The following is a 23,950-nucleotide window of genomic DNA, read 5'->3' as shown; positions in this document are numbered from 1 at the left end:
GTGTGTATATGTGTGTATGTATGTGTGTGTATGTATGTATGTGTATGTGTATACACACACACACACACACACACACACACACACACACACATACATATATATTAAAGCCAGTACAATATTTAAGGAGCTTGGTGAACCCTACCGGAATGAGATCACAACCCACAGAAAGAACTTTCTTAGAGTGACTGAATTTGAACTCTCAGCAGCTCTGGGCCCTCCTCATTAGACGCAGCAGCCTTTGAGGGCCTGGGCGGAGCCTAACCCAGGAGTTCCGATTTCTATTGGCTGCTGCGGGAGACGGCGACCCAATCGCCATAGAGCTGAGCGCCCTCCTCCGGGCATCACTTCCGCCGCTGGGGCCAGTTTCCGGCCGGCTCGCCCGGCGTCGTTCGCGCGGCAGGAGTGAGTCAAGATGGAGGAGTATGCCCGAGAGCCGTGGTGAGCCTCCTCCGCCGTCCTTGTCTCCCTCCGTCACTGTGCCCACGGCCGTGCCCCGGGTTCCGTCTCCCCGGCCCCGGACGAACCCCGCCGGGGCTCGTCTCGCCGGCCGTGGCAGCCGTGAGCGGCCGGTTGGCTTTCAGTCGGCTGTGCTCCTCCGTGACCTTGCGGTGGGGAGGAGGGAGGAGGCCGGTGTGCGGCGCCGCGGGCCTTGGAACCTCTGCCCGGCGCGGGCAGGGCGCTGCCCACCTCGGGGGCACGGTGGAGGTCCCTCTGCGCTCCGGGGTGACCTTGGGCGCGTCCCTCGCCTTGCTGAGTTCTTGAGGACTTGGTCTGTACGGCGATGTCTCCGCCGGGTGAACCATTTCAGGAGTGGGGTATAGACTCCACCCAAGCTCCGGATGAGTTCCTTTGCAGGCTGGAGCGGCACCCATTGCGTGGAATTCTCCCCTGCGAAAGGAGGGTGACCACGGATAAGTGTGTCTGGAAAGCAGGAAGATAGTTGCATGTGCCTTCTGAGAAGCCGTGGGCAGAGATTCATTCATTCAGCGTTTATTTGAGCGAGGACTCTGTGCCACGTTCAGGGACAGAAAGCATGAGTAAGATCAAGCACACAAGTAAGAGAGTCATTAAGTGTTTGCAGGCGCTGTTAGACTCAGGGTGTTTGAGTAGAGCTTCTGGGGACATGAGTAAAAATTGTCTCAGCACCTCCTGTCTCTTTGCCACAGTTACCCCCTTCCTGTGTTGTGTTTGGCTATGTAGGGCTCAACTTGCTGTAAATTGCCTTCGGATGCGTACAATGACAGAAGTTTTCAGCAGAGTTGGTTTTGTTGTGTTAAAGGTCTTAAAAAATATTAGTTTTTTTTTTTTTTTTTTCCCAAGGTAGGGTCCCAGTCTGGTCCAGGCTGACCTGGAATTCACTATGTAGTCTCAGGGTGGCCTCGAACTCATAATCCTCCTACCTCTGCCTCCCAAGTGTCGAAATTAGGCCCTTTAATTAATCCCAGCGGGGAGTTAGAGGTCACCCTGAGACTGCATAGTGAATTCCTGGTCAGCCTGGTCTAGAGCGAAACCCTACCTCGAATATAAAAAATAAATAGATAAAAGATTTTAGCTGGGCGTGGTGGTGCAGGGGGGAGGCAGATGTAGGAGAATCACCGTGAGTTCCAGGCTTCCTGCACTACAGTAAAACCCTACCTTGAAATAACAAGAGTTTGTGCTCAAGTTCGTCCTGTTAGTTATTTATATTATCTTCGGCAAGTTCACTTAATATCTATCTGAGGCTTTTTGTATTTTTAGAATGCAAAGGATATAATGATACTCTTTTGGGAAGTTATGAGATTATTAATTCTAAAGAAAAATAAGGACTGGAGAGATGGCTTATCAGTTAAGGCACTTGCCTGCGAAGCCTAAGGACCCAGTACACCCACGTCAGCACTATTGATGCAAGTGGCTGGTATATTAGTAAACAAATAGATTGATTTTTTTTAAATAACCTAGCTTTGGGGCGATAATTTATAGGCTTCTTTTTTTGTTTGTTTGTTTTCCAAGGAATGGTCTTGCTGTAGCCCAGGCTGACCTGGAATTCACTATGTAGTCTCAGGGTGGCCTCAAACTCATGGCGATCCTCCTACCTCTGCCTCCCAAATGTTGAGATTAAAGGCGTGTGCCACCACGCCTGGCATTTTATTTGTACTGTGGAGTGGCTATAATATAGTTAATACTTTAATAATATTATTATTATTAGTTCTCTGTTGCCTGCACTTGTCTGACATTTGCATTCTTGCTAAGTCTGATTTTATTGTTAACACATTGCAGCCTAACACTTACCTGATGGAACTTTATTTTTAATATTTTATTTATTTGAGAGAGAAAGAACAGGTATACCAGGGCCTCTAGCCACTGCAAACAAGACTCCAGCTGTATGCACCACCTTGTGTGTCTGGCTTTACATGGGTACTGGGAGTCGAACCTTGGACCTTGGGCTTCTCAAGCAAGAACCTTAACCACTAAGCCATCTCTCCAACACCCCACCTTTTTTTTTTGAGGTAGTCTAGCCCAGTCTGACCTGGAATTCACTATGTAGTCTCAGGGTAGCCTTGAACTCACCAGGATCCTCCTACCTCTGCCCTTGGAGTACTGAAATTAAAGGCATGTGCTACCATGCCTGGCTTTGGTGGAACTTTTTTTTTTTTTTTTTTTTTTTTTGGTTTTTCGAGGTAGGGTTTTGCTCTAGTCCAAACTGATTGGAATTCACTGGATGGAAGTCTCTGGATGGCCTCGAACTCATGGTGATCCTCCTACGTCTTCCTCCCGAGTCCTGGGATTAAAGGTGTGCGCCACTATGCCTGGTTAGTGGAACATTTTTTCAAATATTTATTTTCAAGTATAGAGAAAGAGTATGGGTGCACCAGAGCCTCTTGCTGCAAATTCCCTCCAAACACATGCATCACTAAGCCACCTCCAGCCGGGTCACTGGGGCGTCAAACCTGGGCCGGCAGGCTTTGTGAGCAAGTGCCTTTTAACTTCTGAGCCATGTCCTCGGCCCCTGTAGAGACGTTTTAATTTAGTCAGACTGTGTTTAGAAACCATCTTCTATCTTGGCTTTGTTTCAGGAATCCTTTTGAATATTGTTACTATCTGAATTGAGTTAACTTTTTTTGTGGGGGAGAGGGGTAGGGTCTCCCTCTAACCCAGAACTCACTCTATATCCTGGGCTGACCTCGTAGTCACATGACCTCAGCCTCATGAGTGCTGGCATTCTAGGCAAGAGCCACCATGTCTAGCTGTCTCCTAAATTATTTACTTATATATTTTTCATTCCTAATTTTTCATATTTAGTTCAGCTCCCAACTAAATACAGAGTTACTTAAACTAGAAGGCAATTTTAGCCTTACTAGAACCTAACTCTTATACATTTTTTGTGTGTGTGTGTTCCTCGTGGAGACTCTTGCTTCTCTACCCTGGACCACTGTACCTATAAAACTTTAAGATCACATTTTAATGCTTTGTTATTTTTTTTATTTTAGATTTTTTAAAAAACTTATTTGAGAGTGACAGGCAGAGAGAGAGAGAGAATGGGTGCATCAGGGCTGCCAGCCATGTCTGGCTTACATGGGTCCTGGGGAATCAAGTCACGAACCGGGATCCTTAGGCTTCACGGGCAAGCCCTTAACCACTAATCTCTCCAGCCCCCTAAGGTCACATTTTAAAATAACTGACTTCTCCCACTCAAACTGAGTATCTTAATTCTCTTTTGCCTTCTTATTTCCTGCAAATGTTTGTACCATCTTGAAGAAACTTTCTTTGAAATGCCGTAATAAAATGAATCTCTTTATATGCTAACTTAAAAACAATAGAAACATTAAAAAATTTTTGCTTAAGCTGGGTGTGATGGTGCACGCCTTTAATCCCAGCACTTGGGAGGCAGAGGTAGGAGGATTGCTGAGAGTTCGAGGTCACCCTGAGACTACATAGTGAATTCCAGGTCAGCCTGGGCTAGAGCAAAATCCTACCTCGGGGAAAAAAAAAATTTCTTTTGCTTAAACTGGGTGTAGTGGCGCATGCCTTTTATCCCAGCAGGAGGGGAACACCCCCCCCCCCCCCCCCCCCCCCCCCCCCCCCCCCCCCGTGAGCCACCTTGTCAGCCTGGACTACAGTGAGACTCTCAAAGAAAAAAAAACATCTTTGCTTATATTTTCAGTATCTTCAGGATTTTTTAAAATTTTATTAATTTACTTTTTATTTACAACTTCCATAATTGTAGACAATAACCCATTGTAATTCCCTCCCTTCCCCCACTTTCCCCTTTGAAACTCTACTCTCCACCGTACGCTTTTCCCCTCTCAATCAGACTTTCTTATTTTGATGTCATCATCTTTTCCTCCTATTATGATGGTCTTATGTAGGTAGTGTCAGGCACTGTGAGGTCATGGATATCCAGGCTGTTTTGTGTTTGGAAGAGCCCGCTGCAAGGAGTCCTAACCTTCCTTTGGCTCTTGAATTCTTTCAGCCACCTCTTCTGCAATGGACCCTGAGCCTTAGAAGGAGTAATAGAGATATTTCAGTGCTGAGCACTCCTCGGTCACTTCTTAGCACCATGATGCCTTCTGAGTCATCCCAAGGTCACAGCCATCTGGAATGAGAAGCTTTTCTAGCCAAAAGTGAGAGTAGCATTAATATGTGGGTATGAACTTTAAGAGAAATGCTTATTGGGCAGTTTGGTGAGCATACTATATATATGTAGCCAGACACCAGCAGATGTTATACCTCTAGGGCCCATGATTTTCAAGATTTTTTTTTAGACTTAAAGTGTAGTTCAGTTACCTGTGAATTATATTAAAGTACAAATTTCAGAGGAGTACTTGTTTAACATGTATGAGGCTTTGGGTTCAATACCTTACCCTGAGGATAAAAAATTTGAATTTATGAGCCGGGCATGGTGGCTCACCCCTTTAATCCCAGCACTCGGGAGGCAGAGGTAGGAGGATCACCGAGAGTTCGAGGCCACCCTGAGACTACAGAGTGAATTCCAGGTCAGCCTGAGCTAGAGTGAGACCCTACCTTGAGAAAAAAAATTGAATTTATAGGGCTGGGAGATGGCTCAGTACATAAAAGTGCTTGTTTGCAAAGCCTGCCAACCTGGATTCCATTCCCTAGCCACCCACTACAAGACAAAATGGAATTCATTTGTGGTAGCAAAAGACCCTGGCATGTCCATGTACACAACATGTAAACAAACAAAATAATTGGCTGGAAAGATGGCTGAGTGGGTAAGGCACTTACCAGCAAAGCCAAAGGACCCAGGTTCAATTCCCCAGTGCTCACATAAGCCAGATGCATAAGGTGGTGCATGTATCTGGAGTTCATTTGCAGTGGCTAGAGGCCCTAGTGTGCTCATTTTCTATCTTCTTTCTCTCTGTTTCTCAAATAAATAACTAACTAAGTAAAATATTTTTTAAAAAAAAATTTGCCAGTCATGGTGGCACACGCCTTTAATCCCAGCACTCAACAAGGATCACCATGAGTTCAAGGCCACCCTAAGCCTACATAGTGAATTCCAGGTCAGCCTGACTTAGAATAAGACCCTATCTCAAAATAATTTTTTTTACTTTATTTTTATTTATCTACTTAGAGAGAGAGTGGGCACGCCAGGGCCTCCAGACACAGCATGCACCCCCTTGTGCATCTGACTTACATGGGTCCTGGGGAATCAAGCCAAGGTCCTTTGGCTTTGTAGGCAAACGCCTTGACTGCTGAGCCATCTCTGTAGCTCCAATTTTTTTTTTAACTTGAGCTGGGCATAGAAGCTGAAGTAGTGAGCCACTCAGGAAGTCGGTAGGAGGATCACAGTGAATTCGAGGTAATTAATTTGAACTTAGTAGAAGTGTCTACATTTCTAATAATCTTGGGTGTTGATTTTGTTTCAGAGCCACTCTGTATAACAAGGCCCCAAAGCACCTCACCATTAGGTTGTTGCTGCATAAGGTCTTGTTAGGGTATAATGTTTTCACTTTGGGACTTTTTTTTGTTTGTTTGTTTTTTGGTTACTTTTTTTTCCCCAGGTAGAGTCTTGCTCTAGCCCAGGCTGACTTGGAATTCACTATGTATTCTCAGGCTGACCTCAAACTCATAGTGATCCTCTTATCTTTGCCTCCTAAGTGCTGGGATTAAAGGCATGTGTCCACCATGCCCAGCTCTATTCTTTTTTTTTTAAGTATTTTTATTTATTTATTTATTTACAAGCAGAGAGAAGGGTGGGAGAGAGAATATGGGTACGCCAGGGCCTCTTGCCGCTGCAAACAAACTCCAGACACATGCACTACCTCGTGCATCTGGCTTTATGTGGGTGCTGGGAAATTGCATTTGGACTGGCACACTTTGCAAGCAAGCTCCTGTAACCTCTGAGCCACCTCTCCAGCCCAGGTCTTTGTATTCTTACCCGACAATGCCAGAAATTACTCATTACTCAGAATCTCATGCTGTGGCAATGTTTTAGTTTATAAGCTTACAAACATACCAGCTCTTATAATGATGGTCCATAGGCTGGCACATTAACAGGGAGGAGAGGTGAGACGGGGTCTTGTTGTATAGCCCAGGTTGACCTCTACCTCGTCATCATTTTGTGTGTGTGTGTGTGTGTGTGTGTGTGTGTGTTTGAGGTAGGGTCTTACTCTAGCTGAGGCTGACCTGGAATTCACTATGTAGTCTCAGGGTGGCCTTAAACTCACAGCAATCCACCTACCTTTGACTCCCGAGGGCTGGGATTAAAGGCATGCACCACCACGCCCGGCTTCCACCTCCTCATTTTACTGATTCAGTGTTCCAAGTGCTGGGATGACCAGTATACACCACCATTCCCAGCCCTGCACTGGTCTCAAGGTTATATTAAATACATTTCTTTAGTTTTAATGGGCTCAGATGAACTTAGTTGCTTACAGACTTTGTTAGGTACAAGTCCTAGAACAGTGGTTTTGGTCTACTGCTCACTTAGATTTCACTGTTGCACGAGTTAGAGCGTTAACGTTTGGAGGCTAGTTATAAACTTAACCTCTAACTATTGGCTATTACTGTTCCAGTATGTTAAGTAAATCTGATGGAAACTAAAGTTTAAAGTGCTAATTTGGGGCTGGAGAGATGGCTTTGTGGTTAAGGTGCTTGCCTGCAAAGCCAAAGGATCTAGGTTTGATTCCCCAGGACCCACACAAGGTGGCACATGCATCTGGAATTTGTTTGCAGTGGTTAGAGAGGCCTTGGTGCACCTGTTTTCTTTCTCTGTCTCTCAAGTTAATAAATAAAAAATAAAACTTTTTTTTTAAAAAAGAATGCTAATTTGCCGGGCGTGGTGGCACAAGCCTTTAATCCCAGCCCTTGGGAGGGCAGAGGTAGGAGTTAGGAGGATCACCCACTGTGTGTTCAAGGCCACCCTGAGACTACACAGTGAATTACCAGGTCAGCCTGAATTAAAGTGAAACCCTACCTCAAAAAATCAAATATAAATAAATAAATAATTTTTAAAATGCTAATTTGAACTTGGTTATCTTGCAAAGACTTGCATACCTTTTAATATTTTATTTACTTTTTGGTCGTTTTCTTTCAAGGTAGGGTCTCACTCAAGGCTCACCTGTCTCAGGGTGGCCTTGAACTCATGACAATCCTACCTCTGCCTCCCCAGTGCTGGGATTAAAAGCTTGTGCCACCATACCCGACTTTATTATATTCATTTATTTGTAAGCAGACAGACAGAGAGAGAATAGGGGCTCCAAGGCTCCTAGCCTCTGCATTTGCAGCTTTGTGCGTCTGGCTGGAAATCAAACTAGGGTCCTTAGGCTTTGTAGGTAAGTACCTTAGCTGCTGAGCCATCTCTTCAGCCCAAGACTTGTAGACTTTTAAATATTGTTCTGCAGGGCTGGAGAGATGGCTCAGTGTTAAAGACCTTTGCTTGCAAAGTCTGATGGCCTGTGTTCAATTCCCCAGTACCCACAAAAAGCCTGATGCACCTATTCTTTTTTTTTTTAATTTTTATTAACATTTTCCATGATTATAAAATATATCCCATGGTAATTCCCTCCCTCCCCACCCCCACACTTTCCCAGTTGAAATTCCATTCTCAATCATATTACCTCCCCATTACAATCATTGTAATTACATATATACAATATCAACCTATTAAGTATCCTCCTCCCTTCCTTTCTCCACCCTTTATGTCTCCTTTTCAACTTACTGGCCTCTGCTACTAAGTATTTTCATTCTCACACAGAAGCCCAGTCATCTGTAGCTAGGATCCCCATATGAGGGAGAACATGTGGCGCTTGGCTTTCTGGGCCTGGGTTACCTCACTTAGTATAATACTTTCCAGGTCCATCCATTTTTCTGCAAATTTCATAACTTCATTTTTCTTTACCGCTGAGTAGAACTCCATTGTATAAATGTACCACATCTTCATTATCCACTCATCTGTTGAGGGACATCTAGGCTGGTTCCATTTCCCAGCTATTATAAATTGAGCAGCAATAAACATGGTTGTGCATGTACTTCTAAGGAAATGAGATGAGTCCTTTGGATATATGCCTAGGAGTGCTATAGCTGGGTCATATGGTAGATCAATCTCTAGCTGCTTTAGGAACCTCCACACTGTTTTCCACAATGGCTGGACCAGATTGCATTCCCACCAGCAGTGCAGAAGGGTTCCTTTTTTTCCACATCCCCGCCAACATTTATGATCATTTGTTTTCATGATGGTGGCCAATCTGACAGGAGTGAGATGGAATCTCAATGTAGTTTTAATCTGCATTTCCCTGATGACTAGTGACGTAGAACATTTTTTTAGGTGCTTATATGCCATTCGTATTTCTTCCTTTGAGAACTCTCTATTTAGCTCCATAGCCCATTTTTTGATTGGCTTGTTTGATTCCTTATTAGTTAACTTTTTGAGTTCTTTGTATATCCTAGATATTAATCCTCTATCAGATATATAGCTGGCGAAGATTTTTTCCCATTCTGTAGGTTGCCTCTTTGCTTTTTTCACTGTGTCCTTTGCGGCGCAAAATCTTTGTAATTTCATTAGGTCCCAGTGGTTAATCTGTGGTTTTATTGCCTGAGCAATTGGGGTTGTATTCAGAAAGTCTTTGCCAAGACCAATATGTTGAAGGGTTTCCCCTACTTTTTCCTCTAGCAGTTTCAAAGTTTCCGGTCTGATGTTAAGGTCTTTAATCCATTTGGACTTAATTCTTGTGCATGGCGAGAGAGAAGAATCTATTTTCATCCTTCTGCAGATATTTATCCAGTTTTCAAAACACCATTTGCTGAAGAGGCTGTCTCTTCTCCAATGAGTATTTTTGGCATTTTTATCGAATATCAGGTGGCTATAGCTACTTGGGCTTACATCTGGGTCCTCTATTCTGTTCCACTGATCTACATGTCTGTTTTTGTGCCAGTACCATGCTGTTTTTGTTACTATGGCTCTGTAGTATAGGTTAAAATCAGGTATGGTGATACCACCAGCCTCTTTTTTGTTGCTCAGTATTATTTTAGATATTCGAGGTTTTTTATGATTCCAAATGAATTTTTGGATTGTTTTTTCTATTTCCATGAAGAAAGCCTTTGGAATTTTGATAGGGATTGCATTAAATGTGTAGATTGCTTTAGGTAAGATTGCCATTTTCACGATATTGATTCTTCCAAGCCAGGAACAAGGGATGTTTCTCCACTTTCTAGTGTCTTCTGCAATTTCTCGCTTGAGTGTCTTAAAGTTCTCATTGTATAGATTCTTTACTTCCTTAGTTAGGTTTATTCCAAGGTATTTTATTTTTTTTGATGCAATTGTGAATGGGAGTGATTCTCTGATTTCATCCTCTGTGTGTTTGTTGTTAGCATATACGAAGGCTACTGATTTCTGTGTATTTATTTTGTATCCTGCTACATTGCTGTAGGTTTTGATCAGCTCTAACAGCTTGCTAGTAGAGTCTTTAGGGTCCTTTATGTATAGAATCATGTCATCTGCAAATAATGATAACTTGATTTCTTCCTTTCCAATTTGTATCCCTTTTATGTGTGTCTCTTGCCTTATTGCTATGGCTAAGACTTCCAAAACTATATTAAATAGAAGTGGAGACAGTGGACACCCTTGTCTTGTTCCTGATTTTAGTGGAAAAGCTTCCAGTTTTTCCCCATTTAGTAATATGTTGGCTGTAGGCTTGTCATAAATAGCCTTTATTATATTGAGATATGTTCCTTCTATTCCCAGTCTCTGTAGGACTTTTATCATGAAGGGATGTTGGATTTTGTCAAATGCTTTCTCTGCATCTAATGAGATGATCATGTGGTTTTTGTCCTTCAACCCATTTATGTAATGTATTACATTTATAGATTTGCGTATGTTGAACCATCCCTGCATCTCTGGGATAAAGCCTACTTGGTCAGGGTGAATGATCTTTTTGATATACTCTTGTATTCTGTTTGCCAATATTTTGTTGAGAATTTTTGCATCTATGTTCATGAGGGAGATTGGTCTGTAATTTTCTTTTTTTGTTCTATCTTTGCCTGGTTTTGGTATCAGGGTGATGCTGGCCTCATAGAAGGAGTTTGGTAGGATTCCTTCTTTTTCTATTTCCTGGAAAAGCTTAAGAAGCAATGGTGTTAGCTCTTCCTTAAAAGTCTGGTAAAATTCAGCAGTGAATCCATCCGGGCCTGGGCTTTTTTTAGTTGGGAGATTATTGATAACTGCTCGGATCTCCATGTTTGTTATAGGTCTATTTAAGTGATTAATCTCATTTTGATTTAATTTAGGTAGGTCATATAGATCAAGGAAATCATCCATTTCTTTCAGATTTTCATACTTTGTGGAGTATATGCTTTTATAGTATGTCCCTATAATTTTTTGAATTTCTCTGGAATCTGTTGTGATGTTACCTTGTTCATCTCTGATTTTATTAATTTGTGTCTCTTCTCTCTTTCTTTTGGTCAGATTTGCTAAGGGTTTATCAATCTTGTTTATCCTTTCAAAGAACCAACTCTTTGTTTCATTAATTCTTTGGATTGTTCTTTTTGTTTCTATTTCATTAATTTCTGCCCTAATCTTTATTATTTCTTCCCGTCTACTACTTTTTGGTTTGCCTTGTTCTTCTTTTTCCAAGGCTTTAAGGCGAAGCATTAGGTCGTTTACTTGCGACCTTTCTAATTTCTTAATATAGGCACTTAAGGCTATAAATTTATCTCTTAGAACTGCCTTCATTGCGTCCCAGAGATTTTGGTATGTTGTGTTCTCATTATCATTTGACTCTATAAATTTTTTGATTTCCTTTTTGATTTCTTCATTGACCCACTCATCATTTAGTAGTGTATTGTTTAGTTTCCATGATTTTGTGTATGCTCTATAGCCTTTCTTGCTACTGATTTGTAGTTTAATTCCATTGTGGTCAGATAGAATGCAAGGAATTATTTCAATTTTCCTGAATTTGTTAAGATTTGCTTTGTGTCCTAATATATGGTCTATTTTAGAGAATGTTCCATGTGCTGCTGAAAAGAATGTATATTCTGCAGCCTTTGGATGAAATGTCCTGTATATATCTGTTAGGTCCATTCCTTCTATGACCTCATTTAGTCCAGATGCCTCTCTGTTTATTCTTTCCCTGGATGACCTGTCAATTGATGAGAGTGGGGTGTTAAAGTCACCCACCACCACCGTGTTTGGTGTTATCTGTGACCTTAGTTCTAATAGTGTTTGTTTGACGAATTTGGGAGCCCCCATGTTAGGTGCATATATGTTTAGGATTGTAATGTCCTCCTGTTGTAGTGTGCCCTTAATCAATATAAAGTGACCTTCCTTATCTTTTTTGACTAACTTCGGACTAAAGTCCACCCTGTCTGATATTAGGATAGCAACCCCTGCTTGTTTTCTAGGCCCATTTGCTTGAAACACCGTCTTCCAACCCTTCACCCTAAGATAATGTCTATCCTTTGTAGAAAGGTGAGTTTCTTGAAGACAACAAATTGTAGGATCCTGCTTTTTAACCCAGTCTGCAAATCTATGTCTTTTCGTTGGGGCATTGAGACCGTTGATATTAAGAGATATTATTGAAAGGTGTGTATTTATGTTTGCCATTTGTGTGTGTGTGTGTGTGTTACTTGTTCTACCTGTGCTCTCTTCTGTTAACTGGTATTTGAGTATGGCTGGTTTTTTCTAGGTTCCTTATATGTGTGCTTTTCCTTTTGTTCAGCATGGAGGATTCTATCAAGTATTTTCTGTAGAGCTGGTTTTGTCTTCAGATATTCCTTTAACCTGCTTTTGTCATGGAATGTCTTTATTTCTCCATCTATTTGGATGGATAACTTTGCAGGATAAAGTAACCTTGGTTGACAGTTGTTATCTTTCAGAACTTGGAATATATCACTCCAGGCCCTTCTGGCTTTAAAAGTTTGTGTTGAATAATCTGCTGTAATCCTGATGGGCTTGCTTTTGTAGGTAACTTGATTTTTCTCTCTAACTGCTTTCAATATTTTTTCTTTGGTTTGTGTGTTTGGAAGTTTGAGTATAATGTGGCGAGGAGAGTTTCTTTCTGGGTTTTGTCTGGCTGGGGTTCTAAAGGCTTCCTGTATCTGTATTGGCACCTCTTTCCCAATTTGGGGAAAATTTTCCTCTATGATTTTGTTGAAGATGCCTACTATGCCTCTGGAGTGGAATTCTTCTCCTTCTACTATGTCCTGAATTCTTATATTGGATCTTTTCATAGTGTCCCGAATATCTTGAAATTCCCACTCATACTTTTCTATAAGTTTGTCTTTCTCTTTGTTGGACTGCATTAGGTCTGCCACCTGATCTTCTAGCTTAGATATTCTGTCCTCTCCCTCATCCATCCTACTGGTGAGATTTTCTACAGAGTTTTTTATTTCATTAACTGTGTTCTTCATTGCTAGTAATTCTGACTGGTTTTTCTTCATTATTTCTATTTCTCTATTTATGTCTTGTATTGCCTTCTTTATTTCATTAAATTGGTGTCCTGCCTCTTCTTTGATTCCTTTGATTTCCTCTTTGATTTCCTCTTTGATTTCTTCTTTGATTGTTTTCATGTGTTCTTTGACCTCTTTGAACATATTTATAATTATTCTTTTGAACTCTTTCTCAGGCATTTCCTCTAACTCTTTCTCACTGGAGGACATTTCTGATGCATTAATACTTTTAGGTGGATTTATATCGTCTTGCTTTTTAGTGTTTCTTGTGTTATAATGTATATATTTTTGCATCTTGGATTAAGTGAATGCTTGGATTTTCTAGCTAGCTGTGTATTCTTAGCTGTATCAATTGATTTGATATAATATATTTTCAGGGTAGGACCTTAAGGTATTAGGTGTGGCTCTTAAGACTCTCAGAGTATCTACAAAGATGTTCTTAGGGGTTGAGTTTCCCTGCTATAGGAGTATTCAAGCAGGCTGAGTGGAATAATATACTGGTAGATTCTAAAATTTAACTAAACACTGTACCCATTCCTTCAAAAACAGCCCCGAGTATGTATGCAAGAGTAGTTATTATAATGACCAGATCCTCTATCAACAAAGAGGTTTAGATTTCTGGTCTGTTGAGGTATCCAAGTCAGCTTGTGACCAGGTGAGACCCTTCCCTGGTGCAATCCCAGTTACCTTGGGTGATTGTGGTCTCAGTCAAGTTGCTGCCTGGGTCGTCGGGCTGCTGTTCTGATTTCTGGAGCTGGGCACTTGCTTTTCCTACGGGGCAAACTGAGCTGCTGCTGCCGCCTCTGCAGCTGTTGTAGCTGCCACCCCCGGAGCCCCCACCGCTGCTGAAGCTGCCATTGCCGTGTCCACCGCTGCTGCTCCCCCAAAGCCGCTGCTGCGGGATCTGCCACCGCTGCCGCTCCTGGGTCCGCTGCTGCTGGGGCCACTGGTACCGGTGCTGGAGCCGCTGAAGTTGCTGCCGAATTCTGCTCCTGCTTGGGTCCCGCCGTCAGCCCAAGTTGGCGTGGCCGGGTCCCGGGCCGCTGCTGTGTTCGCTGGAGCTGGGTTCAGGCGGCAGGGGAGGGGAGGGAGCCGCGGCTGCTCTGGTTGTATCGCTTCTCCACGTGTGCTTTTACCTCGCGGTCTGCTCCTCCCTCCGTTGCTCGCTGCCGCTCTCCCCTCACGTTTCCCGAGTTGCGGAGAGCGCGGTGTGAGGGGAAAATCCCGCACCTGGCTTGTCCTGCGGCTCGAGCCGAGAGTCCGGCGGTTTTCTGCCGCTCCGCGGTTGCGGGGGGTAGCCGAGCCGCCCCGGAGCCGCTGTTCCTGCCTGTGCAGGCTCTGGATGCTCTATAACTCTTCCACTTCTCCGCTGCCGCCTCAACTTCCTATACACCTCACTTTTTAGTAAAAGTGTGTATTTTGCTGAGTTTTTTTTGGTCTTTCCCCCCCCCCAGGCTGCTTTGGCGTGGTACCTACGCCGCCATCTTAACCGGAAGTCCCCCACCTATTCTTATTCTCTCTCATGCACGCTCTTTCTCTCAAGCTCTCAAATAAAAAACAAACAAAAAATGTTCTTAGCTGTTGAATTTTCATTGGGTTCCAGAGTTAAATTTTACTGCCACTCGGTGCTTACCCTAATCTCTAGAAAACTGAATCATTATTGTTGATTACAATATTGTTATAGATATATTTATTTGCTTTTTATAGATCTAACATTACTGATACAATTGTAGTGAATGAATAAAGTGGTATTACAAATAGGAAATTTAGCTGGATATGGTGGTACAGGCCTATAATACCAACACTTCAGAGGGTGGGGAGAGGCAGGAGACTTGAGAAATTGATGCTAGGCAATTTAGCAAGACACCCAATGCCCCCCCCCCCACATACATTGCACCACCCCTTTCAGAAAACAGGAAGTTGGGCTGGAGAGATGGCTTAGTGGTTAAGGTACATGCCTGTGAAACCTAAGGACTCAAGTTCGATTCTCCAAATCCCACATAAACCATATGCATACACATAGTGGCACATGCATCTGGAGTTTGTTTGCAGTGGCTAGAGGCCCTGGTGTGCCCATTCTCACACGCTCTCTGTCTCTAATAAATAAAAATAAAATATTTTAAAAAAACGAAGTTATGTTAATTCCAGTCCTACTAGCAGTTTAGTTCCTTTGCCTTCATTTTACAAGACAAATGCTTATTGGTTTCAGTGGGCTCTACATTGGATTATGTTAGATTCCTTCCTTTGTTAAACAGAATGTTTTAAGGTTTATGAGTGAGAAATAAAATGATTTTTGTTTTCCATTCGTTTTTAGCCCCTGGCGAATTGTGGATGACTGTGGTGGGGCCTTTACCATGGGTACCATAGGTGGTGGTATCTTTCAAGCAATCAAAGGCTTTCGAAATTCTCCAGTGGTAAGTAGATGATTGTCTCTGTTTTATAATCCCTGGAAACTGGGATTGTCCCTTTAGTGAGTTAGAAATGTATTACACTTCTGGGGCTGGAGAGATGGGTTTGATTCCCCAATGCCCATGTAAAGTGAAGCATGCACCTGGAGTTCATTTTCAGCAGCAGGGGGCCCTGGCACACACATACTATCACTCAAACAAATCCATAAAAATATTTTTTTTTTTTTTTTAATTTTTAATTTATTTATTTTGAGAGCGACAGACACAGAGAGAAAGACAGATAGAGGGAGAGAGAGAGAATGGGCGCGCCAGGGCTTCCAGCCTCTGCAAACGAACTCCAGACGCGTGCGCCCCCTTGTGCATCTGGCTAACGTGGGACCTGGGGAACCGAGCCTCGAACCGGGGTCCTTAGGCTTCACAGGCAAGCGCTTAACCGCTAAGCCATCTCTCCAGCCCCATAAAAATATTTTTTAAAATTATTATACTTGCAATATATTTTGGACTGCTTCCTTTTATTTTTTTATAGGGAGTTAACCACAGGCTGCGAGGGAGTTTGACAGCTATTAAAACCAGAGCTCCACAGTTGGGAGGTAAGAAGAAGCTTCCTATTGGTACTCCAAACCATTCTTTCTGCTTATTTGAACATAGAAGTCAGGATCTCACGTAGCCTATCCTCAAACTCACCATGTAGCCAAGGCTGGCCTTGAGCACCTGATCCTTCCACCCAAGTGCTGGATTTACAGGTGTGAGATACCTCAGCCAGCACCTTCGTTTTGACTAGAACATATTTTAAATATTTTTTTTTTAAAAAATGGATGGTTGTGGTAGTACTTGCCTTTAATCCCAGCACTCGGGAGGCAGAGGTAGGAGGATCACTGTGAGTTTGAGGCCACCCTGAGACTACATAGTGAATTCCAGGTCAGCCTGGGCTAGAGTGAAATTCTACCTCGAAAAAACAAAATAAAAAATGAACTAGTATTTGTTTGTTTTTAAAATAAAATAGGTAGCTTTGCAGTCTGGGGAGGTCTGTTTTCCACGATTGACTGTAGTATGGTTCACGTCAGAGGGAAAGAAGACCCCTGGAACTCCATCACTAGTGGTGCCTTAACAGGAGCCATCCTGGCAGCAAGAAGTAAGCAGTCATCGTCTTGTTTACGTTTTCTTTTCTGTAGTGTTGGGGGTCAAGTCTGGGGCTTTGTGCCTGGTCAGCTGGCTTTACTACTGAGCTGTATACCAAGATCATTGTGGGCACATTAGATGAATTCAGTCTTTTGGGATGACCTCATCTGCCTTCATTTAATGACATCCTTAATATATGAAACTGAGCATTGTTTGATTGGTGTAACATGAATCTGTGGTTTGAACAAGTGAAGGAAGCTATTTGGGACAATGAGAGAGCATGGAGTTTTTTCTTTTCTTTTACTTTTTTAGGTTTGAAAGCGTGAGAATGTGTCTATTAGGGCCTCCAGCCACTGCACACAAACTCCATAGCATACACCACCTTGTGCATCTGGCTTATGTGGGTCCTTAAGTTTTGTAGGCAAGCACCTTAACCACTAAGCCATTTCTCCAGCCCCTTTCTTTTTATTTTATTTATTATTTTGAGACAGGATCTCATATAGCCCAGCCTGACCTCACCCTCCAAGTGCTGGGCATGCACCACTACACCCAGAGAGGTTGATTTATTACAGTGGTCACAAGCATTGGCATATTACCTGTGTGAGTAGTGTGCCAAATGTTGTGTGTTATGATTTCATAAGTACTCTTGCATTAATAATAGTATTTGCCACATAGGATTGCTGAGAATAAAGAACTTAAATCATCTTCTGGGTCTTTGGGGCCAAGTGTAAAACAGAATTCTTTTGGGCTTAGTGGTTTAGACCAGGTGTTTGTCAACTATTTCTTATAAAAGTTTAGATAGTAAAATATTTTATGCTCTGTGGACTTTGTCATCTTTGTCACAGACTGCCAGCTTTGCTATTACAGCATGAGAGCATCCACAAGTAATGTATACATTTGAGAATATGGCTCTGTTCTAATGCAGACTGGATTTGACCTCTCAGCCTTTGTTAATTGTGGGTCTTGGACAGTGAACGTTTAGAAATGGGAGAAATGCATATCTCTGTGGACAGACCTTTCCCTTAAAGTAATTATTGTTATTAATGTCTTCAGATGGACCTGTGGCCATGGTTGGGTCAGCTGCAATGGGTGGCATTCTTCTAGCTTTAATTGAAGGTGCTGGTATCTTGTTGACAAGATTTGCCTCTGCACAGTTTCCCAATGGTGAGTTTTCTTTCTTCTTAATACCATAGCTCTTGCACTTTGGAATTGTTTCCCAACGTTAGGAAAGAATATGTTTAGTCTGCTAAAATGGAGTAGTTTGTGATTTCTACAGTAAGGTTTTTTTTGTTGTTGTTGTTTTGGTTTTTTTTGGTTTTTTTTTTTTTTTTTCATTTTTCAAGGTAGAGTCTCACTCTAATTCAGGGTGACCTGGAACTCACAGCGATTCTCTTACCTCTGCCTCCTGAGTGCTGGGATTAAAGGCGTGTGCCACCACATTCAGCCCTATGGTAAATTTTAATATGTGTGGGATGGGAAGATGGCTACATGGTTAAAGGCACTTGCTTGCAAAACCTGCTGGCCCAAGTTCAATCCAAAGCCACCCACTTATGCAAAAAGTGATGCAAGAGCCAGGTGTGGTAGCGCACACCTTTAATCCCAGCACTTGAAAGGCAGAGGTAGGAAGCTCACCATGAGTTCGAGACCACCTTGAGACTACATAGTGAATTTCAGGTCAACCTGAGCTAGAGTGAGACCCTACCTAGAGCTGGGGTGGGCAGGGGGACGGGGACACCAGTGATGCAAGTGCAAACATCTGGCATTCCTTGCAGCATCAGAGACTGTGAAGGCATGTGTTTGCATGCACACACAAATAAAAAATTTTAGGGCTGGACTAAGGGCTTAGCAGTCAAGGCAAATGCATGCAAAACCAAAGGACTAAGGTTCAATTCCAAGTACCCATGTAAGTCAGATGCACAAGGTGGCACATGCGTCTAGAGTTCATTTCCAATGGCTGTAGGCCCTGGTGCACCCATTCTCTCTCTCTGCCTCTTTCAGATAAATAAAAGTGGAAAGTTTTTAATTGTTTTAAGGCTGGGGAACTGGCTTAGTGGTTTAAGCACTTGCCTGCAAAGCCAAAGGACCCAAGTTAGATTCTCCAGGACCCACATAAGCCAGATGGACAATATGGCACATGCATCTGGAGTTTGTTTGCAGTGGCTGAAAGCCCTGGTGAACCTGTTCTTTCTCTCTCTCTCCTCTTTCTCTTGAATACATAAAAAATAAAGCTGGGTGTGGTAGCACATGCCTTTAATCCCAGCTCTTGGGAGGCAGAGGTAGGAGGATCGCTATGAGTTTGAGGCCACCCTAAAACTACATAGGGAATTCCAGGTCAGCCTGGGCCAGAGTGAGACCCTACCTTGAAAAACAAAAACAAAGAAAAGGAAAAGAAAGGAAGGAAAATAAAATGTTCTTTTAAAAGGTATTAATAAGCTTGGCATGGTGGCACTTGCCTCTAATCCTAGTACACAGGAGGCTGAGGTAGAAGGGTCATCAAGACTTCAAGGCCAAGCGGAGCATGGTGGTGCATGCCTTTAATTCCAGCACCCAGGAAGTAGAGGTAGGATGATTGCCATGAGTTCAAGGCCACCCTGAGACTAGGTCAGCCTGGACTAGAGCGAGAACCCTATGCAGAGGGGAGTGGGAGAAGTGAAACAGATACTTCAGAGTTCTCCTGACCTCCATACACACACTGTGACATAGGTGCACACAGTGAACAAATAATAAATTACAAAGAAAAAACAAAACAAATGAAAACATAACTAAGGTGCTTTTTAACTTTGTGAAACTATGGCTGGGTGTGGTTGTATGTACTATAGTGGTATATGCCCTTAATCCTAACACTTAAGAGGCTGAAGTAGGATTACTACTATCTTTCATGTTTGGTCTTTCAAGATAGGGTCTCACTCTAGCCCACGCTGACCTGGAATTCATATGTAATCTCAGGGTGGCCTCAGATTCATGGCAATGTTCCTACCTCTGCCTCCCGAGTGCTGGTACTAAAGGCATGTACCACCATGCCTGACTATCTTTCATATTTTTTAAATTTATTTTTATATTTGCGTTTTTTTTTTGAGGTAAGGTCTCACTCTAGCTCAGGCTGACCTGGAATTCACTCACAGCGATCCTCCTACCTCTGCCTCCTGAGTGCTGGGATTAAAGGCATGCGACACCACGCCTGGCTATTTTTATTTATTTATTTGTTTGTTTGTTTGTTAGAGAGGGAGAGAAAGACAGAGATAATGGGCGCACCAGGGCCTCTAGCCACTGCAAACAAACTCCATATGCATGCGCCACCATGTGCATTTGGCTTATGTGGAACTGGACTATTGAACCTGGGTTCTTAGGGTTCACAGGCAAACGCCTTACCAGCTAAGCCATCTTTCCAGCTCCCCTTTTCTTTCTTTCTTTTTTTATTGACAACTTCCATAATTATAGACAATAATCCATGGTAATTCCCTGCCTCCCCCCACTTTCCCTTTTGAAACTCCACTCTCCATCATATCCCCTCCCCCTCTCAATCTCTCTCTTATTTTGATGTCATCCTCTTTTCCTCCTATTTTGATGGTCTTGTGTAGGTAGTGTCAGACATTGCAAGGTTATGGATGTCCAGGCCATTTTGTGTCTGGAGGAACATATTGTAAGGAGTGCTATCCTTCCTTTGGCTCTTAATTCTTTCTGCCACCTCTTCCGCAATGGACCCTGAGCCTTGGAAGACCTGATAGAGATATTTCAGTGCTGAGACTTCTCTGTTACTTTTCAGCACCATGGTGCCTTCCGAGTCATCCCAAGGTTACTGCCATCTGAAAAGAGAAGGTTCTCTAGCCAAAAGTGAGAGTAGCAGTAATATATTGGTATGAACAAACTGCTTACCGGGTGGTTTGGTGAGCATAGTACATACATTTAGCCAGACACCTGCAGATGTTATACCCCTAGGGCTCATGACTACTCCTGTTTTAGGTTTTCAGTATCAGGGATGTATTTCCTCCCATGGAGCGGGCCTATAGTCCAATTAGAGGGCAGTTGGTTTCCCCCATAGCAGACATGCCACTATTGTACCCATTGGCTCATTTGCCCTGGTTGGTTTTTCAAGGTAGGGTCTTACTCTAGTGCAGGCTGACCTGGAATTCACTCTGTATTCTCAGGATGGCCTTGGACTCATGGCTATTCTACCTCTGCCTTCTGAGTGCTAGGACTTTTTTCATTTTTTAAAAATCTTTATATTTATTTGTGTATGTGTACACAAATAAATAAATGTGTGTGCACACATGCCAAGGCCTTTTGCTGCTGTAGGCACATGCCCATCTACCTTTATGTGGGTGGCTGGGAAATTGAATCAGGGCCAACAAGCTCTTTTGTAAGCCTTTAGCCACTGAGCCATCTCCATAGCCTAAAAATATTTTTTTTATTTATTTAAAATATTTTAACTTATTTGCAAGCGGGTTAAGGGAGAGAGTTTGAGCACACCAGGGTCTTTTGCCATTGCAAAAAGTAAGAACTCTAGATGCATGTGCCACTTTATGCCTCTGACTTACATGTGTACTGGGAAATTGAACCTGGGCTTTTAAGCTTTGAAACTAAGAACCTTTAACCGCTGAGCCATCTCTCCAACCCCTGAAAATAATTTTAAATATATACTTTTAAAAAATGGATCATTCTGGAGAGATAGCTTAGCAGTTAAGGAGCTTGCCTTCAAAGCCTAAGGACTCAGGTTCAACTCCTCAGAACCTATGTAAGCCAGATAATCTTTATATGGCAGCTTGCTTTATGTAATTTTTAAAAAATACTTTTTTTAAAAAAAATATTTATTTATTTATTTGAGAGCGACAGACAGAGAGAAAGACAGGTAGAGGGAGAGAGAGAGAATGGGCGCGCCAGGGCTTCCAGCCTCTGCAAACGAACTCCAGACGCGTGCGCCCCCTTGTGCATCTGGCTAACGTGGGACCTGGGGAACTGAGCCTTGAACCAGGGTCCTTAGGCTTCACAGGCAAGCGCTTAACCGCTAAGCCATCTCTCCAGCCCTAAAAAATACTTTTAATATTCATTTATTTGAGAGAGAGACAAAGAGAGAGAAAGAATGAGTATGTCAGGGCCTTCAGCTGCTGTAAATGAACTCCAGACCCATGTGCCACCTTGTGCAACTGGCTTATGTGGGTCCTGGGGAATCAAACCTGGGTCCTTTAGCTTTACCACTAAGCTTTAACACCTTAACCACTGAGCCATCTCTCTGGTCTGTGTTTTTTTTTTTTTTTTCTGTTTCTTTGTTTGTTAGTTAATTTTTTTTTTTATAGTTGCATTTTAAAACCATTGCTTCTTGCCAGGAGTGGTGACACATGCCTTTAGTCCCAGTGCTCAGAAAGCCATGGTAGAAGGACTGCTGTGAGTTCAAGGCTACCCTAAGACTACATAGTAAATTCCAGGTCAGCCTGGGCTAGAGTGAGACCCTACCTTAGAAAAAAACAAAAACAAACAAACAAAAAAGGGCTTGAGGGATAGCTTAGCAGTTAATGATTTGCCTGCTAAGTTAACAGATGAGATTTGACTCCCCAGGACCCATGTAAGCTACATGCACAAGGTTGTACATATATCTGGAGTTTGTTCACAGTGGCTGAAGGCCCTGGCACACCCATTCTGTCTATGTGCCTCTTTCCCTCCCTTACTCTCTCAAATAAATAGAACCAAATAATCTTTTTAAAAAAATGCCTTCTTGGGCTGGAGAGATGGCTTAGCGGTTAAGCGCTTGCCTGTGAAGCCTAAGGACCCCGGTTTGAGGCTCGGTTCCCCAGGTCCCACGTTAGCCAGATGCACAAGGGGGCGCACGTGTCTGGAGTTCGTTTGCAGAGGCTGGAAGCCCTGGCGCGCCCATTCTCTCTCTTCCTCTATCTGTCTTTCTCTCTGTGTCTGTCACTCTCAAATAAATAAATTAAAAAAAAAAAAATGCCTTCTTGCTTTAACAAGTCCACCTGACTTTCTGGCATAACACTTGATAGCTGTTCATTCTGACATATCTAGGAAGCTGGTCTGTCATGGTATACTACATTGAAGGATCTCTAGACCTCTGTTGGGAACTAGGCAGGTCACTATGAAGAAATTCAGATTACAGCTCTAACTGTAATGTGCTATAGCACATAATTTGTTTATTTGTTTCAAGTTAGGGTCTCACTTTGGTTCAGGCTGACCTGGGACTTTGTAGCCCCAGGATAGCCTCAAACTCACAGTGATCCTCTGCCTTAACCTCCTTAGTGCTGGGATTGACTTTTGGAATATTTTGTACAGAGACTGTCCTTTTTTTTTTTTTTTTAGCATTTTCCATGATTATAAAAAAAATCACACGTTAATCCCCTCCCCCCACACACAATTTCTCCTTTGAAATTCCATTCTCCATCATATTACCTCCCCATCACAATCATTGGAGACTGTCCTTTTTAATTATATAATCACTTTTTAAATCCCTTTTATTTCTTAATTGCAGGCCCTCAGTTTGCTGAAGACCCCTCCCAGTTGCCTTCAAGCCAGTTACCATCCTCACCTTTTGGAGACTATCGACAATATCAATAGGACTTCTTTCCCGGGATTTCTTTAACCAGATGAGCTGTAATTCAAGGATTTCCGAAGGTCAAGACATAGTTTGTTTAAAACCATGGGTGCAACAACTGTGGCCAAATAGGCCATGAAGAGACAGCACTTTTTCTATTTAAAGGGACACGGAAGGGAGAAAAGATAACTGCGTTCATTTATTCACATTTGGATTGCATTTGTGATCAAAATAAATGTCTAGAATCATTTAAAGAACATATAAGTGCTTAGAAGATGAAGGACCAAAGGGCAACTAACCGTGAAACAGAAGTATCATTTCCTTAGGAACTTCTCTGCCTGGTTTCTGTGTGCAGTTAGTCAAACAATAAACACTCTTGAACTTATTCTTTCTTCTAAAGTTGTAGAGTTCCGCTTTTCAGACTGAGCATGCTCCAGGAAACTCAGAGAACTAGTTCCTCGTCTCACTTGCTGTGAATTATGTATGAGAAGAATTACGCAGTCAGCATGAATCATCTCACACTCAAGGCTTTATGGATTGAAGGACATGGCAAAATATTCATCTTTTGCTTTGAACATAATATACACTGTGTCTTGATTTTGCAGGTGCCGAATACAAAACTCTTTTAAGGCTACTGTATCTTGATTCTGAGCCATCTGAAACCTTACCAGAAACAACTTGGTTCCAATATACCCAGTTCAATGAGTTAATATTTCTTTTTTTTTAATAATGACTTTAAATATATTTTATTTATTTATTTGATACAGAAAAAGAGAGAGAGAGAATGGGTGCACCAGGGACTTCAGCCACTGTAAACAAACTCCATATGCATGTGCCTCCTTGTGCATCTGGCTTACGTGGGTCCTGGAGAATCGAACTGGGATCCTTTGGCTTTGCAGGCAAATGCCTTAACCGCTAAGTCATCTCTCCAGCCCTTTATTATTTATTTATTTACTTGAGAGAAAGAGGCAGGTAGAGAGAGAAAGTAAGAGAGAATGGGCGC

At 42.5% G+C, this 23,950-nt stretch overlaps 1 protein-coding gene across 1 annotated transcript; it reads left to right on the top strand.

Moving 5' to 3' along the window:
- Positions 1 to 318: 318 nt before the first annotated feature.
- On the top strand, positions 319 to 23,652 carry Timm17a (translocase of inner mitochondrial membrane 17A). Its single transcript, XM_004670697.2, has 6 exons — positions 319 to 438; positions 15,200 to 15,299; positions 15,820 to 15,883; positions 16,297 to 16,425; positions 17,466 to 17,576; positions 22,885 to 23,652. The coding sequence occupies exons 1-6, from the start codon at positions 413 to 415 to the stop codon at positions 22,968 to 22,970; spliced, it is 516 nt and encodes a 171-aa protein (XP_004670754.1). The 5' UTR covers positions 319 to 412; the 3' UTR covers positions 22,971 to 23,652.
- The last annotated feature ends 298 nt before the right edge of the window (positions 23,653 to 23,950 follow it).

Source organism: Jaculus jaculus, chromosome 1 (assembly GCF_020740685.1).
Source record: "Jaculus jaculus isolate mJacJac1 chromosome 1, mJacJac1.mat.Y.cur, whole genome shotgun sequence".
NCBI lineage: Eukaryota > Metazoa > Chordata > Mammalia > Rodentia > Dipodidae > Jaculus > Jaculus jaculus.
This window is presented reverse-complemented; position numbering and strand designations above follow the sequence as displayed.

Bases quoted from the DNA above. Each gene is read 5' to 3' on its own strand.
- Timm17a (XM_004670697.2), top strand. From the start codon at position 413: ATGGAGGAGTATGCCCGAGAGCCGTG. The intron at 15,300-15,819 runs GTAAGTAGATGA...ATTTTTTTATAG, and splicing joins GCTTTCGAAATTCTCCAGTG to GGAGTTAACCACAGGCTGCG. The intron at 17,577-22,884 runs GTGAGTTTTCTT...TCTTAATTGCAG, and splicing joins CTCTGCACAGTTTCCCAATG to GCCCTCAGTTTGCTGAAGAC.